The 15,597-nt window shown below is 35.1% G+C and overlaps 1 protein-coding gene across 1 annotated transcript; it reads right to left on the bottom strand.

Annotated features, from left to right (window-relative positions):
- Positions 1-7,743: 7,743 nt before the first annotated feature.
- Positions 7,744-11,645, bottom strand: LOC107601631 (arrestin domain-containing protein 4-like). The gene is made up of 8 exons (XM_016293882.1): positions 11,631-11,645; positions 11,447-11,529; positions 10,970-11,117; positions 10,108-10,210; positions 9,191-9,447; positions 8,783-8,927; positions 8,487-8,638; positions 7,744-8,404 (listed from the first exon to the last, which is right to left on the bottom strand). The coding sequence occupies exons 1-8, from the start codon at positions 11,643-11,645 to the stop codon at positions 8,384-8,386; spliced, it is 924 nt and encodes a 307-aa protein (XP_016149368.1). The 3' UTR covers positions 7,744-8,383.
- Positions 11,646-15,597: the final 3,952 nt, after the last annotated feature.

Raw genomic sequence — 15,597 nt, 5'->3', positions numbered from 1 at the left:
TAGCAATAGCCAAAAATACATTGTATGGGTCAAAATTATTGATTTTTCTTTTATGCCAAAAGTCATTAGGATATTAAGTAAAGATCATGTTCCATGAAGATATTTTGTAAATTTCCTACTGTAAATACATTAAAACTTATAATATGTGCTGCTGAGAACTTCATTTGGGCAACTTTAAAGGCGATTTTCTCAATATTTAGATTTTTTTTGCACCCTCAGGTTCCAGATTTTCAAATAGTTGTATCTCGACCAAATATTGTCCTATCATAACATCAATGAAAATCTTATTTATTCAGCTTTCAGATGATGTATAAATCTCAATTTCTGAAAATTGACCCTTATGACTGGTTTTGTGGTCCAGGGTCACATATAGTAAGCGATTATATACATATTTTATATTAATGTTGTTACCCAATTTCTTACAAAACCGGACCTTCGTTTACATGGTGTAAACATGCAAAGACAATTCACAGAAGCTTATAAACCTAACTCGTAAACCTAAAAAATAATTTAGATTTTCAGCAGAGTGAATCTGGGTGAAGCAAGACTTTTTTAATACTAGTTTTCGATGTACTTGCTCAATAATGGAATTTTGTTAATTTATACAGCACTTAAAAAAAAAAGTATAAATACCTCATTAATGCCTTAATATTAGCTACATGTTAGTTTTGTAACATACTGTAACACATTTAATGACTGGACTGTCACAGAGAGTCTTGTGAGAATATTCAGATGGATTTAGAGGACGTGTGACCAAAGTGGACAGCAGCCTACATTGCAGTATAAAGGATGAGCAGGAGGATGGAGGTGAATTATTAAAGCAAAGAGGCACTTAAACTGCTGTGTGTAGGAAAGTCACAATCCCCAAACAACTCCATGGCGCTGGGTTTATACGAAAGGGATGTAGAGCCCCTTACATGCTTGTTTAGTAAAATATCTTTTCTAATCTGATCATTTTTAACCAGAAATAATGTACTGTATTTTTTTTTATCCCAAGATCATGTAATTTTATCCCAAAGTCATAGAAAAAAAGCTTAATTCTAAACTATATGAAAATTAAAGCAACAAAAGTTCAGCCGAAGTGACATTAGATCTATCTTGTGTAAGCTATGCATTTATATACATGTGCACTATGTCTTTGGTATTTGCTTTTGTGGTATTCCTCACAGGCATATGCATGTGTTTGTGACCAATCATATATGTCTATGCAGGAAAATATGAGAAGGTTGCAGATGTGAAGGACACACCTTTTCCATGGTAAGTAGTCATCCTTAATAGGTAGAAGCCTGTTTGTGAAATATGAGAGGCAAACTGGTATGTGACATTACTGTCATCCCCAGGGAGGCCGGCAGACTGATTTCAGTTCAGAGAGAACCTAGACAGGACTACAGAACTAAATAAAGTCTCAGATGGATGGAACTGGACTCCCACTAGAAAACCTGCAAGACAATGAGATTCCCTGTGCCCTCTGAGAAATGTTTACACGCTCTTCCAACATGTACTGTATGCATACACACTTATGAAATATATACAGCACTACCCTTTTGTGACTGTGTAGTATTAGGGATATAAATAAAGTGATTGAAATGATTATGTTCTGAAGACTTATTAATTTGCTATATTGTTTGAAGGTGCTTTATTGTATTAAATCTAATGTAATTATCATCTATAATCACATATTTTAATGTAAAATGCAAAAAAAAAATTCCTAAAAAGTTGTTTAGAGTATGACTATCTTTATTCTCTTAGCATTTTATAGCAATATACAATTGCATTACATGTAATGTATTGTATATTTCATTCTAATATAATTAGAATCGATTTTAATATGAGGATGATTGGAGAAGATTTTTAATGTGGCACTGTATCGTTGAGTTCTTTCCAGGCAGGCCTCATTTTCATGGGCTAAATCTCCTGGTTATTTGTGTGTCATATTACTAGCTCTGGGACCAAGTGAAATCCTTTTTATTCCTTTTTTTTGCCCAAAGCAATCATTGCATTGCTTTTGCATTAACTGGAAAATATTTATTCCTCATAATATCAATGCTAAAATACTCCAGGAGATAGGAAAAATAATAAATTGGAGGAAAATCTTGTTAACAGGGATGAGTTGGGTTTTACATGAACACAAATGGATATTTTCTGAGACTATGTTTGATGAGTCTTGAACACGTTATGTTATTTTATATTTTAATTTATTTTTTCTTATATTTTTTATTTTATTTTATAGATGTTTTTGATGGTATAATGCAGTGTCAATTTTCAAAAATAGTGCTTTGTTTTTTATCCTTACCATCATACATTTATATAAAAAGACTGATATACAAAAAGTGAAAAATGGCAATAAAAATGGCAAAAAAGATAATATCAAATAATACATTATAATTATTATTATTATTATTATTATTATTGGAGATTAAGAATTAAAACAGAAAACTAAATTAATTATTCATTTTCACTCTCCTGAGCTCATTTACTGTGTTTCACTGGCAGTTCCCCTCAGGTCTCTTGTTAAGCTGCTTTCAGTCTCATTAGAAATCTTCTGAATTTCAGATGAAGCAATGATCCAAAAGCTCTGGAAAACAGACCAGATGAAACATAGGTTCACCCACCTGCCTTTTCATTAAAATGTGGGTGACTGTCATCTCAAAGTGCATTGCTTAGCCTTAATCTGCCTGCTTGAGCAAGAGCACTATACTTTTTCACACACCAAATTATATACTATTCCATGTAAATTTAAGCATCTGAGGCCCTGTAGCTTAGAGCGCTGCAGAACAGGGGGGTGCTGGGTTCATAAATGAATAAGAATCTCCAAATGAGTTTGCTGACCTCTTAAACTCCATGAAATTAATATAAGCAGACATCCTGGATGCTGCAGGGCTGCTGCTGAGCCGGGGGAAGATCACTTAAGCTCTCAGAGTTTCCTGAAACTTTTATAAGCTGACTTTTCAAGACACATTGTTGCGTTTTATTGATGGTGGCAGGGAGCAATAGATAGGCAGATAAACCTTCAGTGACTTCACTTAACCCCTCATATAAGAACGGGAAATTCAGGCATCACAGCATGTGGCTTCTCCTGCTTTCCGACTGCTGGAAACACAACTGTTCGACCCTGCGTCCTTGATTTGAGCATCCCACTTGCTTCCTCTAAGCCTATGAAAACAAACACAGCTTTGGTGGAACAAACAAAACAAAGGTGGAGGGGTTTTTGAGACCTGGTGTTTGACGGTTGACAGTCAGCTCATTTTCTTATCTGTCACAGACCCAGGGCTTGCAGCAGCTATCGGCATTGTAATGCTGAAACATAATGTTTACTCTGTCTTTAGTGAACGCATCTGGGATGCATTTTGCTAAGCCAGTGAATGGTGCCAACAGGCTTTTTATGTCACACTTGAGAGTGGACAAAACAAATTATACAAATGTAAATAAAAGGAGCTTAAAGCCTGAGTGTAATCAACTACTTCAACAACATGACTTTCATTTGCATGTGTAGTGCATCTTTAAAAACTGTCGGCATGCTCTTTAGTGTGAGACGGACAAACTTTTTAATTGTTTTTCTATATACACAAGTTCAATGAAAGGGATAGTTCACCCAAAAATGAAAATTCTGTGCACACACTAGTGAAATTGCTACTCTTCAATGGTTATAAGACGTCACAAAAACAGAATTCATCAAATTACACAGCTCTCTACAATACTTGATTCTGATTTTGACATTTTGAGGTGATTTATTCCCAGAGGTGTAAAGTATTGGAGTAAATGTAATTAGTTACTGTACTTGAGTATCTTTTCGGGTACTTTGTAGTTGTACTGAGTATCAAAGATATTAGCAACTTTTACTCTTTACTTCACTACATTTTTGAATGAGTATCAGTACTCTTTACTCCACTACATTTGAAATGAGTGTTGCAGTTACACATTACATTTTTTCCTGCAACAGTTTATTTCTGCTACAAAAGACGTGACACTGCCTATTACAGGTCACTGAAAGTACTGCATCTTCTGCGTTTTGCCCTTACTCACCCACACTTTTCAACAAGGCTACTTTATGTGAATGCGAGTTCCTTAGCAAGTATTTGTGAATCACAGGTGTTTTATATATGAGATGAGGACATGACTGCAGCCGGCAATGAGGCCCAAACCAGCACATCCAGTGCAAGAAGGCTTCAGCTTTTTAATTTTACTTAACATTATTTTATTTATCCATTATACTGAAGAGACCTTTTTGAAGGATATTGTGTTGTTTGTTTGTTTGTTTTGTAATTTTGAGGTGTTCAGTTTCATTTTGGTTTTAGAAAATAAACGTGATTGCTCTCCTCACAAATCAACTCTTTCTTGTTTTTGTTACATGTTGTCTGTGCCTTGCCCTGGATTTTATGTCACTTCCTGTCTCCCGTGGTATTCGTAGTCAGTTTGTAGTCCGTTTGTTCATTGGTTCCCCTTGATTAGTCTCCTCAGGTGTGTCTTATCTTGTTAAGGCCTGTTCACACTAAGGATGATATCTATAAAGATAGCGATACATTTATTAGAGCGTGTTGAGTCACAGGTTAAAATACTACATAAAGTTTCCTTTACAGATTGGTGAAATACAACTCTATAATTTAGAAACAAAACATGTTTAGATTAATGGAAATTGTTTGATGGTTATGAATGGTTGAATTTTAGATGCTAAAACTCCCTGAGATGGTTACAGAGATGTTTCCAGTGTTTCCATTTCCAAGAATTGAGCACAATAGCTAAAGAGTAACATTTGTATTCAGATGAGTACATGCATTGTCATATGTACATTCTGAAATATAACTTTTTAATTCAATGTTGAATGATTATGAACCCACATTAACCCAATTATCAAAATGAAGAGCAACAGTAGATGGCAGACTTAACTTATTGAATGCGACATTAGAGTTGGAGTTCGTATTTCCAAATAATTTGATCTTTGCCACAAGATATTATATTGACTCAGCCGCCCTCCAAGATTAAACTCTTGTTTCAGATTGCAAATATTAGAGCTAAAATAAACTCCTCTGGATGAAGACATAAATATCGAACAGCTCAAAATCAAAACTATCTATTTCTAACCCTGCCACTGTTCATAGGAGTGAAAATGTTGTTTTGTGACTTTCAGATCATTTGCTCTGTAACGGATAGACAAGGCATGAAATGAATGCTCTAATAACTTATTTCATATTTACATTCATAAACAATTTTTGTTTTAACAAAAAAAAAAAAAAAAAAAAATTTTAACAAAAAGGGCACATTTCTCTGGATGAAGACATAAATATCGAACAGCTCAAAATCAAAACTATCTATTTCTAACCCTGCCACTGTTCATAGGAGTGAAAATGTTGTTTTGTGACTTTCAGATCATTTGCTCTGTAACGGATAGACAAGGCATGAAATGAATGCTCTAATAACTTATTTCATATTTACATTCAAAAACAATTTTAGTTTTAAAAAAAAAAAAAAAAAAAAACAGTTTCAACAAAAGTGCACATTGTTTAAAAACAAAATGATTCTCACAAAATCTTTATGTAAAACTTGGATTTTGTTTGGCATCTTAACGTTGAAAGTATTCTGGTTTTAGCTACTACTTTCCACTGTGAAAAGCTCATCTGTGCTTGGTGAAAGTACATTCATCACAGAAGTGCCAATGAGATACATGACTGAACTGAATGAAAAGTGCTTTTTGTTGACTGCGCAGGATACTTGAGGAGAAGCTGGGACATTGACCGAATAATGAGCAGCACAGTGGATGATCTATTTATGTTTTGAACAAATACTTTCTGTAACTGTTGTGACTCGTCTCCATCGGTCCTCTCTGAATATATGAAGTGATAGAAGATAAAACTGTATAAGATCATATTAAAGGAATGGTTCACCAAACAACAACAACAAAAAATTGCTGAAAATGTACTCACCCTCAGGCCATTTAAGATGTAGACAATTTTAGTTTTAACAAAAAAAAAAAAAAAAACAGTTTCAACAAAAGTGCACATTGTTTAAAAACAAAATGATTCTCACAAAATCTTTATGTAAAACTTGGATTTTGTTTGGCATCTTAACGTTGAAAGTATTCTGGTTTTAGCTGCTACTTTCCACTGTGAAAAGCTCATCTGTGCTTGGTGAAAGTACATTCATCACAGAAGTGCCAATGAGATACATGACTGAATTGAATGAAAAGTGCTTTTTGTTGACTGCGCAGGATACTTGAGGAGAAGCTGGGACATTGACCGAATAATGAGCAGCACAGTGGATGATCTATTTATGTTTTGAACAAATACTTTCTGTAACTGTTGTGACTCGTCTCCATCGGTCCTCTCTGAATATATGAAGTGATAGAAGATAAAACTGTATAAGATCATATTAAAGGAATGGTTCACCAAACAACAACAACAAAAAATTGCTGAAAATGTACTCACCCTCAGGCCATTTAAGATGTAGATGAGTTTGTTTCTTCGTTGGAACAGATGTTGAGAAATTACATCAAGCATTACATCACTTGCTTACCAATGGATCCTCTGCAGTGAATGGGTGCCGTGAGAATGAGAGTCCAAACAGCTGATAAAAACATCACAATAATCCACAAGTAATCCACACATTTCCGATCAATCAATTAACATCTTGTGAAGTGAAAAGTTGCGTCCTGCTGGTCTGAGGGCGAGTCATTTTCAGCAAAATTTTATTTTTGGGTGGACTTTTCCTTTAAATGCCCATTCAACCAAACAAAAAGTCAGAGTCTATATTCTAAAATTATTAAAGAAAGAGTAACAGACATGTTTTATGTTGAACATTTTTAATTTAGAGTGAAGGAGGCCTGCATGCTGTAGCGTTGTAGAGGTTTACATTATATTAAAATACAGGTTAACATCTTTCATTTTAGGTTACTCTTCATTTTTTTTTTTTTATCAGTGATGCATTTCAGAGGGTAACAGCTGGCTGTGTGATGGCCACATGCTAAATAATTCACACTTCTTATAAATATTGCACATTCACACTCGGATAAAATCTCACCCGAGATATCTCTTTGGGTTCAGGGCACTCAGAGTTCAGGCGGCTCCGCCAGTCCAATAATACACTTTATGGGACTACTGAGACACAGCAAGTTAAATACACATATTGTGAGTGCACTATTGTGAGGTAGGTCTTCATCTTATTTATGCTCATTTGGGTGCAGTACTGTATGTGGATGTAAGTTTAATGAAAATGTAGAAGTACATCTTTTTAGACTGGTTGACGCTTATGTTTTCATTTGCTTCCAAGTGGAAAGAGTAGTATGACATTTTGTGAACTGATGCGATGTGCAGAACAGATCATGAGCAACAATGATTAGCTTTGCTTATTTAATCTATGACGGTAACATTTCTGTTGCAAAATTTGTTAACTTGTATATCTGGCGAAACATTTTTTATTTATTTTTGGTTAATTCATAGTTCATTCTTTGAAAAATGCACAACAGAATGCAGCAGTACAGTAACATATAAATTGTGTCTTTGAATATCAGAAAAGTAATTGAATACACATAATAAATGCAACTGTGAAAAGTGTAATTATATAATCCTTCAATAAAACCAAATAGTTTATGATTGTGAAAAGTGTTCTTTACAGTTGTGTACTTTTTCTGAAACTCATTGTTGATGTTAATTTTAACATCAGTATCATATAAAGTGTGTGTACCTCTGACACTGAATAAGGAACAATCTAGTTATGCCACTCTAAACTTTCCCATACAAAGGAAAGGCCTCTGTGACAGGTGAGAACATCTGTGCTACCGCAAAATTTTATTTTTGTTTTTTTTAATGGCTGGGAGTTTCTGCTTATTATATTATACTCACACTAAAACTAGTAAGAAGTAGACCCAAAGCAACCCCTTATAATATAAAGAGTTCAGTGCATCAGTGCTAAATAAATAAACAACCACAGTATTGAGACATTATGATAACAAATTAGGGACAAATAGGGACAAAAAATAGGGACAAAAACTGTGCAGTGTATTCCACCCTTCGGGCAGTCTTTAGAAGTCCGGTCAACATTGCAGTTTATTCTGGCCAGTAATCAACCAGTTAGGCAGTCTGTCCTGTCGGTGTGAGTTAGAGTTTTGTTTTTATGTGCAGTTTATAGACTGCTTTAAATAGTTGATATCATAATCACAGATGGAAAAGTACAGGAAAAACAGCAAAAAAAAAAACAAGTTGCAAAGTGGATAAATCTTGTCAATAGTCTGGCTGTGTTTGACTACCGCGTTCAGAACTTTGACACAAGCTCATGATCAAAACAAACATTTCACCTGCAATCCGTAATGTAAAAATAAAATAAAAAAGTACAATGTAATTAAGGCACAAGGTGGTTATTTGGTCTCCTCCACAAAAGAACCTTGGCTAAAAGCTTACTGTTCACTTGGGCAAATCTGCAATGTAAAAAAGGCACCATAATATGACAAACTATTAAAGGTGTAACAGGAAGAAAGGAAGGATGAAGAAACGTCCCACCTCTGAATAAGGAGGAGGAGGCTGGAGGTGGAACTGCTGAATGCAAGCGAATGCTGAGCCATCTAGCAGCCAGTCTGGTCGTGATTGGCATGTTGAAGTTCTGTGCTCCTCAAACTGTTCCTCTGACACAACCTCTGCATAGCTGGGAGGGGCTGTCAGGAAATATTACCATTAAAATCAAAGATGAAAATAAGCATATACCAAGTATAACATATACACTGCATGCAGCAATCAACCCCTTATTAATGATTTGACATAAAAGTGGAATTCACTGCATTATTAATTTTGCACCATACCTTCAGCTACGTCTGGAAGGGTAAATGTGGGGTATAGCAAGCTCATGTTCACAATGGAACGACTGCTCATGCCATGACCACTGGTACCGATCACCACTGGAAGTTGCACTTCTAGATTTTTGGCACCTGGTATCTGAACAATAACCTTGAGCAAAGAAACAAACAACAAAGATACAACCATTCATATAAGGGAGTTTATTTATATGTAGCTTGCTAGCTAGTAGATGTTACAAAAAAGATTAGCATTTGATGTTGGTTTAATAGACAAGCTTAATGGTTCTGTAAATTAAGGCAGTAAATCAACATTTTCCATAAACTATGCTATGTTTATCAGAAAAAAAGGCATTGTGGCATTATGGAGCGCAAAAAAAGAATCCTTCAAATAATCAGCATAACATTTTTACTCACTGCAAGCAAGTATTCCAGTCTCAGGATGTCTGAATTCAGAATAGAGGGAGCAACTGGAGGAATCTTCAATGTGTTTCCATTCCACCTGCTGGAAGTGTCAGATGGCACTTCATTTCCTCTAGCACTGGCAACCACCTGTTTGATGCTTTTTGTTTTACCCTTGCATGTATAAGTCTGTATCTGGTATATCACTGCTTTTGGCACAACTAGACGAGATGAGCAGTTTTCAATCAGAGCATAGATTGGGATTGATTCTCCTGGAGAAGAGATGAAAAATAGTGTGTCACAAGACAAAAAGCTAATTATTTCAAATAATATACTTTTACTGCAGCAGATTTGAAAATTGAATCAAAAGTTTATCCAGACTTAAAACACTGTTTAAAAGTTTGGGTTTGGTAAGATTTTTTTATGTTTTTGAACATGCCCTGTTTTGAACAGTCTCTTATGCTCAGCCACGCTGCATTAATCTGGTTATAATGTAGTAAAAACACTGATATTGTGAAATATTATTATAATAATAATTATAAAATGTTATACATTATTGTATATAATTTATTCCTGTGATGGCAAAGCTGAATTTTCAGAAGCCATTACTTCAGTCATCAGTGTCACATCATACTTCGGAAATCAATGCTGCTTCATTTTTTGAGAAAACTGATAAAAAAAATTGTTTCCAGTTAAAAAGAACAGCACTTATTGAACTACACATTTTTTGTAACAAAGTAGAAGTCTTTACTGTCATGTCACTTTTTATGCATCCTTGCTAAATAAAAGTATTAATTTCTTTCTGTAATACAATTTTAAGTTTAAGTTTTAACTTTTGAAGGGTATTTTAGGTTAACAAAAATCTCAATATTCAAATACCATCATCCTGACACACCCAGAAAGCTCATAAAAACATCATTATGTTCCCTTACCATTGCAATAACCTTGTCGGTCAATGCTGGCAGTCAGTGAGATGGGACCAGAAGTAAAGATCCAGCAGCCAATCATCTTCTTACAGGTTTGTGACACTGGAGACTGTAATAGCAACTCTGAGTCAGAGGTCAGGAGGATGTTCTCTAATGCAGTGCTTCTTTGCTTCTTCTTTGCTTTACATTGGACATCAAGTAGTCAAAATAATTAGCCTAATTATTTTGCCCTTTTTACTACACAATTATATGATTAGTTGCATATTAGCATTGTTTTTCCCTACTGCCACTGATTCCAGTTCAGAACAATTGTACATTCAGTCAGAAAATAGTACTTCTATTTGATGTCAGTGGTGTAATGTATTCAAATTCATGTGTAAATGAAAATAGCTTTTTCAATGCAGCTTCCTGTCAAGGTATGACCTTCTCTATGCAACCTCTTGAGAGTTCATGATTACTAGTCCCACTTACCATCACATCATATCATTACAGGTCACACACAGTCTGAATCTATGAGGAAATAACTTAAAACTGGTCACAAAATGTTTTTATAGAGTATGGTCAATATGTGTATAGTATGAATGAAGTCTGAACATTCTACATCCACAATCCTGGCTTGGTCAAGTGACTTACAGCATCAGTTGTGTTGCTTTACTGCCGTTCACGGCATAGTAAATTGTGGATTCACACTTTTTTATGAATACCAGGAATTCAGACATACTACTCATTTAATATATTGTTTTTTGCTTACTATATATAGGGAAGTAAGCATTTTAAAGAAGCAGAGTTCAAGAAGATCGCCTCCAGAAACAAAATATGTGGAAATGATTACATATGGGAAAAGAGAAGGCATTTTTGACATACTCACGATTAATGTTGGCACATTGACATCAATATGACTGATGATGCAAAGTTCTCTGTTAACACGTTGACTCTCATGGAATGACCTTTTTAAAACTGCCTGCACCATGTAGTAAACACGGCCATGTTTTCCAGAGAAAGAGGAAACCAAAGGACTAGGAGACAATAACAAATTGTCAGTGCTCTGAATAGGAGGAACACAAAAGAGTTTATATTGAGAGTGAGAACCACAATTAATACAACAGAAATGTATATTTCTCCCGAATACTCTTTACAACCTTGATGTTAGGTCTAAACACAATATAAATTCATAACACAATATATATGGTTGTTTACATGTGTGTGTATTGTTAACACTAGGGCTGTAAGCCCTCAGAAAGCTAATCTGAATTGACCAAGTGGGCCCTGCATTCTCGAACTGGGCCCCGTTCAATGCTTGAGATGGCCCTGCTTAACATGCTAAAAATCAAACATTTGCACTTACCTTTGAGGTAGTTGCAGATCAAAAGGAATCTCATATGTACCACTATCAAAGAAGATGAGGTCTTGGGTACCTGATAAATCAAACTGTACTACATGAATTGATTCGAAGTCAATTCAACCTGTCACACTTCAATCATCACAAATATTCACGTGTAAAAGATGTTCAGCATATATTGCAGGCCTACCTGTTGTCGCAACATGTGTCTTGGATAAAAAGAGACATTTCCTCTCTTCGGAACAGCGGGATCGTTTATGCATCCAACTCACCTGAGCATAACCCTTCAGTAAAACTTTTATGGTTTTGACTGTGGTGGCTTCCGAGAGTTTGAGAGAAATATGTCCAGACACTACTTCACCAGAGCAGTAACCATCTCTCTGCTCGTTGTCAAGAATTACATCTAGTGATTTTACTTCAACATGTGTCATCTTGGTTTCTGGAGAGTAAATGCGCGTACATTATGTTGTTTATCTCGTTGCAATCGTGAATTTCACACACACACACACACACACACACATACACATACACATACACATACACATACACATATACACACACACACACACACACACACACACACGCTGCAAAAAAATGCTTTTCTAGCTTAGATCTTTTGTCTTGTTTCCAGTCAAAATATCAAAAAATTCTTAAATCAAGAAGGATTTTCTAGACAGGTAAAAATTATTGTCTTGTTTTCAGAAAAATCAAGTCAAAATTAAGTGAGTTTTTGCTTGAAACAAAGGAATCTGCCAATGGGGTAAGAAAAATAATCTTGTTTCAAACAGAAAACAAGATTATTTTTCTTACCCCATTGGCAGATTATTTTGCTTGTTTCAAGCAAAAACTCACTTGAATTCGACTTGTTTTTTCTGAAAACGAGATAATAATTTTTACTTGTCTAGAAAATCCTTCTTGATTTAAGAATTTTTTTATATTTTGTCTGGAAACAAGACAAAAGATCTAAGCTAGAAAAGCATAGTCTCTAGCTTTTTTTTCTTTGTGTGCACACACAAAGAAGACTTATCTAAACACGTGTCTAACATTTCTGACTCGTCTGCTGTTTAGGTGATATTTTGGTTTAAAACAAATGACATACATTTACTGTTTGCCAAAATCAAAATAACTTTATGAGGACGCATCAACAATATCTAACAATGTTTAAAATACACTACATAAATAAACAAACATTACATAACCTTTTAGAGAGACTTCTCACTATGCAGCAGGACACGCCCTCCATGCAATATGTGACTGGGGTTGTTTGCAGGCCACGCCCATTGTTCATTTATATGTGGCAATTGGCTGATTTACATGTCTTTCAGGCACTATCCCCTCCCATCTAGATATCAGAAATCACAGTACAGAAATAATAATATAATATAAATATAGAAAATATAAAAATAAGGAAATGAAGGTTGGAGTTAAATAAAAGTAACCTCTGTCCAAAAAAAATAAAAAAATAAAAAAATAAAAAAATAATATATATATAAATTTAATAAATCTAATCTAATATTGTAAATAATTACATATTTCATTTAGATAATACACATTTAGATACAAAATATTGAATATTTTTATGGACCGAATCCTCTCAAAAAACATGCATATGAGATGAGATTAGGTCAGCAGCACCGCAAATACATTGTTTTGATTGGTCATTTTCTGACTCACAGCCAATCAGCATTCATGCAGCCGAACTCGTTGGTTAGTTCTTCCTAGATGAATCTGGAAATCTGTTGTGCTCTTCAGAGGCGTTTCTGACCCCTAGAAAACGCTAAAGAACTTTCCACAGAGCTCTGTCAAAGGTTTGTTATTATGTTCCCACTTGTTTACAGCACAAAAGTATATTCATTTAGCTGCATTGTTTCGTTCTTTACGTAGCAAACAGACTATGTTTGTAATTGTACTCATGCCCACCACTTTCTGTAAAGGTATCCATCACAAATGAACAGAAGCCTCTGAAGCCTTTGTATGCAAGTCTTACATTGAAGTATGGTATGTATCACTATGTTACTGATAAACATCCATTCAGACAAGTACACAAATATATTTACATAGTTTTAAGGTGACACGGGATAATTTGTTGGGATTAAATGGTGTACAAGACTTTCCGGTCGAGATGCAGGTAAAAAAAAAAACACTTTTGTACTGACAGTATGGTGTTTGTTCTATAATCTGTTAAAACCACCTCAACTCTCATACTTACCTTGGATCAGTGAATATCCCACCTTGAGGATGTTAGAATATATTTTCGAAGTGTCTTCTCTTTATCACCACCCAATGGTGAGTATGCAAACCTACAAGACACTGTCTGCTGCACTATGTTCTCACTACATACAGTCATATATTCTCTAAAAAATGTACAGTTACCAGTGTTGATGAGAACATACTACTTTAAATCTTAGAAATACATCTCAAAATAATGAAAGGAATTCAGAGGAAGACACTAATTAAGTTTTTCCAGCTTCAAGATCCAAGCGTTTCTTTCCAGCTGCAACTCGAAAGATATTGCTTATATACTGATAGCCATATGAGATCTTATTAATTTGTTAAATCCACAAATGCAGTGAAAGCAGGGCTGTTAAACCCATTCATAGTGATGGCACAAGAAAACTGCACCAAATGCGGTAGAAAGCAGTAACTTTTAGATGTACTGCATTGTTTAATAGGATTATTCAGCATGAGCGAAAAGGGAGGTCAGAATCAGGTCATTGCATGCAATAATCTCAGTTACAGGCGCCATCAGTACAGAAAATGTGAGGGTTTGCAGTTTACCTAGGTGGTATGCGAGTTGTGTGTGTGTGTGTGTGTGTGTGTGGTGCGTGGACTGCTGCAATCTCCCCTGTGGGCGAATAGATTCGAGATGACATGTTCTCTGCTTCCATGCTGAATGTTCAGTGAACTTTCTGGCACAGAGGCTGCCTCTAAAGTGGGTTCAACCAGAGGTTAATATAAACAAACAGCAGAAAATGGAGAGCCAGGGATTATTAAATGTTAGGATGACTGACAAATCCCTCATTGCTATTAGCCCCTGGCCTTCACCTATGCCCCGCTTTACAAAAAATACTGTACCGTGGCTCGACAATTTTCTTTCTTTTTTCTTTTTTTTTGACAGTGGCGTGGTTAGTGCATAGAGTATTTGTAATGTGTGGTCAGACTGTGAGTCACTTGACCAGAGAAAGCTTTTGCCAAAATGTCCCGTCGCTACGGATGAAAGATTGTGTGCACACATTTTAATGAGTTTATAAATATAAAGTGTTGGGAGGTGTTTATGACAACCGAGGTGGCCATCATCTAGCACATCATTTCTTGATGTAGCCTAACTATTCTTATTATGAATTATATTTAGTGGGCATCCCTGTATGTGACAGATTTTTTTTAGATTTCTGTGTTTGACAGTATCATATGTTGGGTTCAGGGTACTAAAAAATTATAAAAGAGAATATAACTATTTAAAATGGTATTGAAATGATTGCAGTTCTTGATCTAAACTAGTATGATGAGGATGTTTAAAATGTTTTTTATTATTCCCTAAATTTAATTTAATTTTATTATTTTTTATAATACATAACACACAATACATAAACAGCTTAAAACAGCCCTTGTTTAATAGTCTTTTCCCTTACACTTTGACAAGTTTTTCAAGTAAATAAAGATCATAAAGAGAAATGAAAGGAGACAATAATTACATTCAGAGCAATAATAACAGTGCTCATATATGAATGATCTTTTCTTCGTATATGCGTTTTTGAAAAGTACTTTTTCCCCCATGTTAGCAAATCACATGTACTGCCCTCTTGTGGATAAGCGATCAAATTGCAAGCAGCATAAATAAATTGGCCATTTTCTACTTTTTGTGATATAACAGACACACCTCACCATCCACCATCAACATTTGCTGCTTGCATTAATGAAGCAGTGAGAGTTTAGTCTGTTATCTACAGCTGGGTAAACTTTAATTGCTGCTCCAGCTTTGACAAATTGGGTATGGAACATGATTGTGTGTGCTTTTAACAATATCTGCAGTGCTCCTTTGAAATTTCTGCTCATATGGAAAGAGTTAATTCAAGGATATGAATTGTCCCTGTCCAAGCAGCTGAAATTTATCACTGCCAGCGCCAATGTGCAAATTTTGTGATGTCGGCAGTGCATTG

The sequence above is a fragment of the Sinocyclocheilus grahami genome, unplaced genomic scaffold, assembly GCF_001515645.1.
Source record: "Sinocyclocheilus grahami isolate Dianchi unplaced genomic scaffold, SAMN03320097.WGS_v1.1 scaffold309.1, whole genome shotgun sequence".
Classification (NCBI taxonomy): domain Eukaryota; kingdom Metazoa; phylum Chordata; class Actinopteri; order Cypriniformes; family Cyprinidae; genus Sinocyclocheilus; species Sinocyclocheilus grahami.
Note: the sequence above shows the minus strand (reverse complement) of the source record. Positions and strands in the feature narration are given on the sequence as shown.

What these genes read in the sequence shown, in the direction of transcription:
- LOC107601631 (XM_016293882.1), bottom strand. An exon ending in GACTGGAATACTTGCTTGCA is followed by an intron (nt 8,928 to 9,190) that starts GTGAGTAAAAAT and finishes TCTTTGCTCAAG; the next exon opens with GTTATTGTTCAGATACCAGG. An exon ending in CTCCTCCTCCTTATTCAGAG is followed by an intron (nt 8,405 to 8,486) that starts GTGGGACGTTTC and finishes TTTACATTGCAG; the next exon opens with ATTTGCCCAAGTGAACAGTA.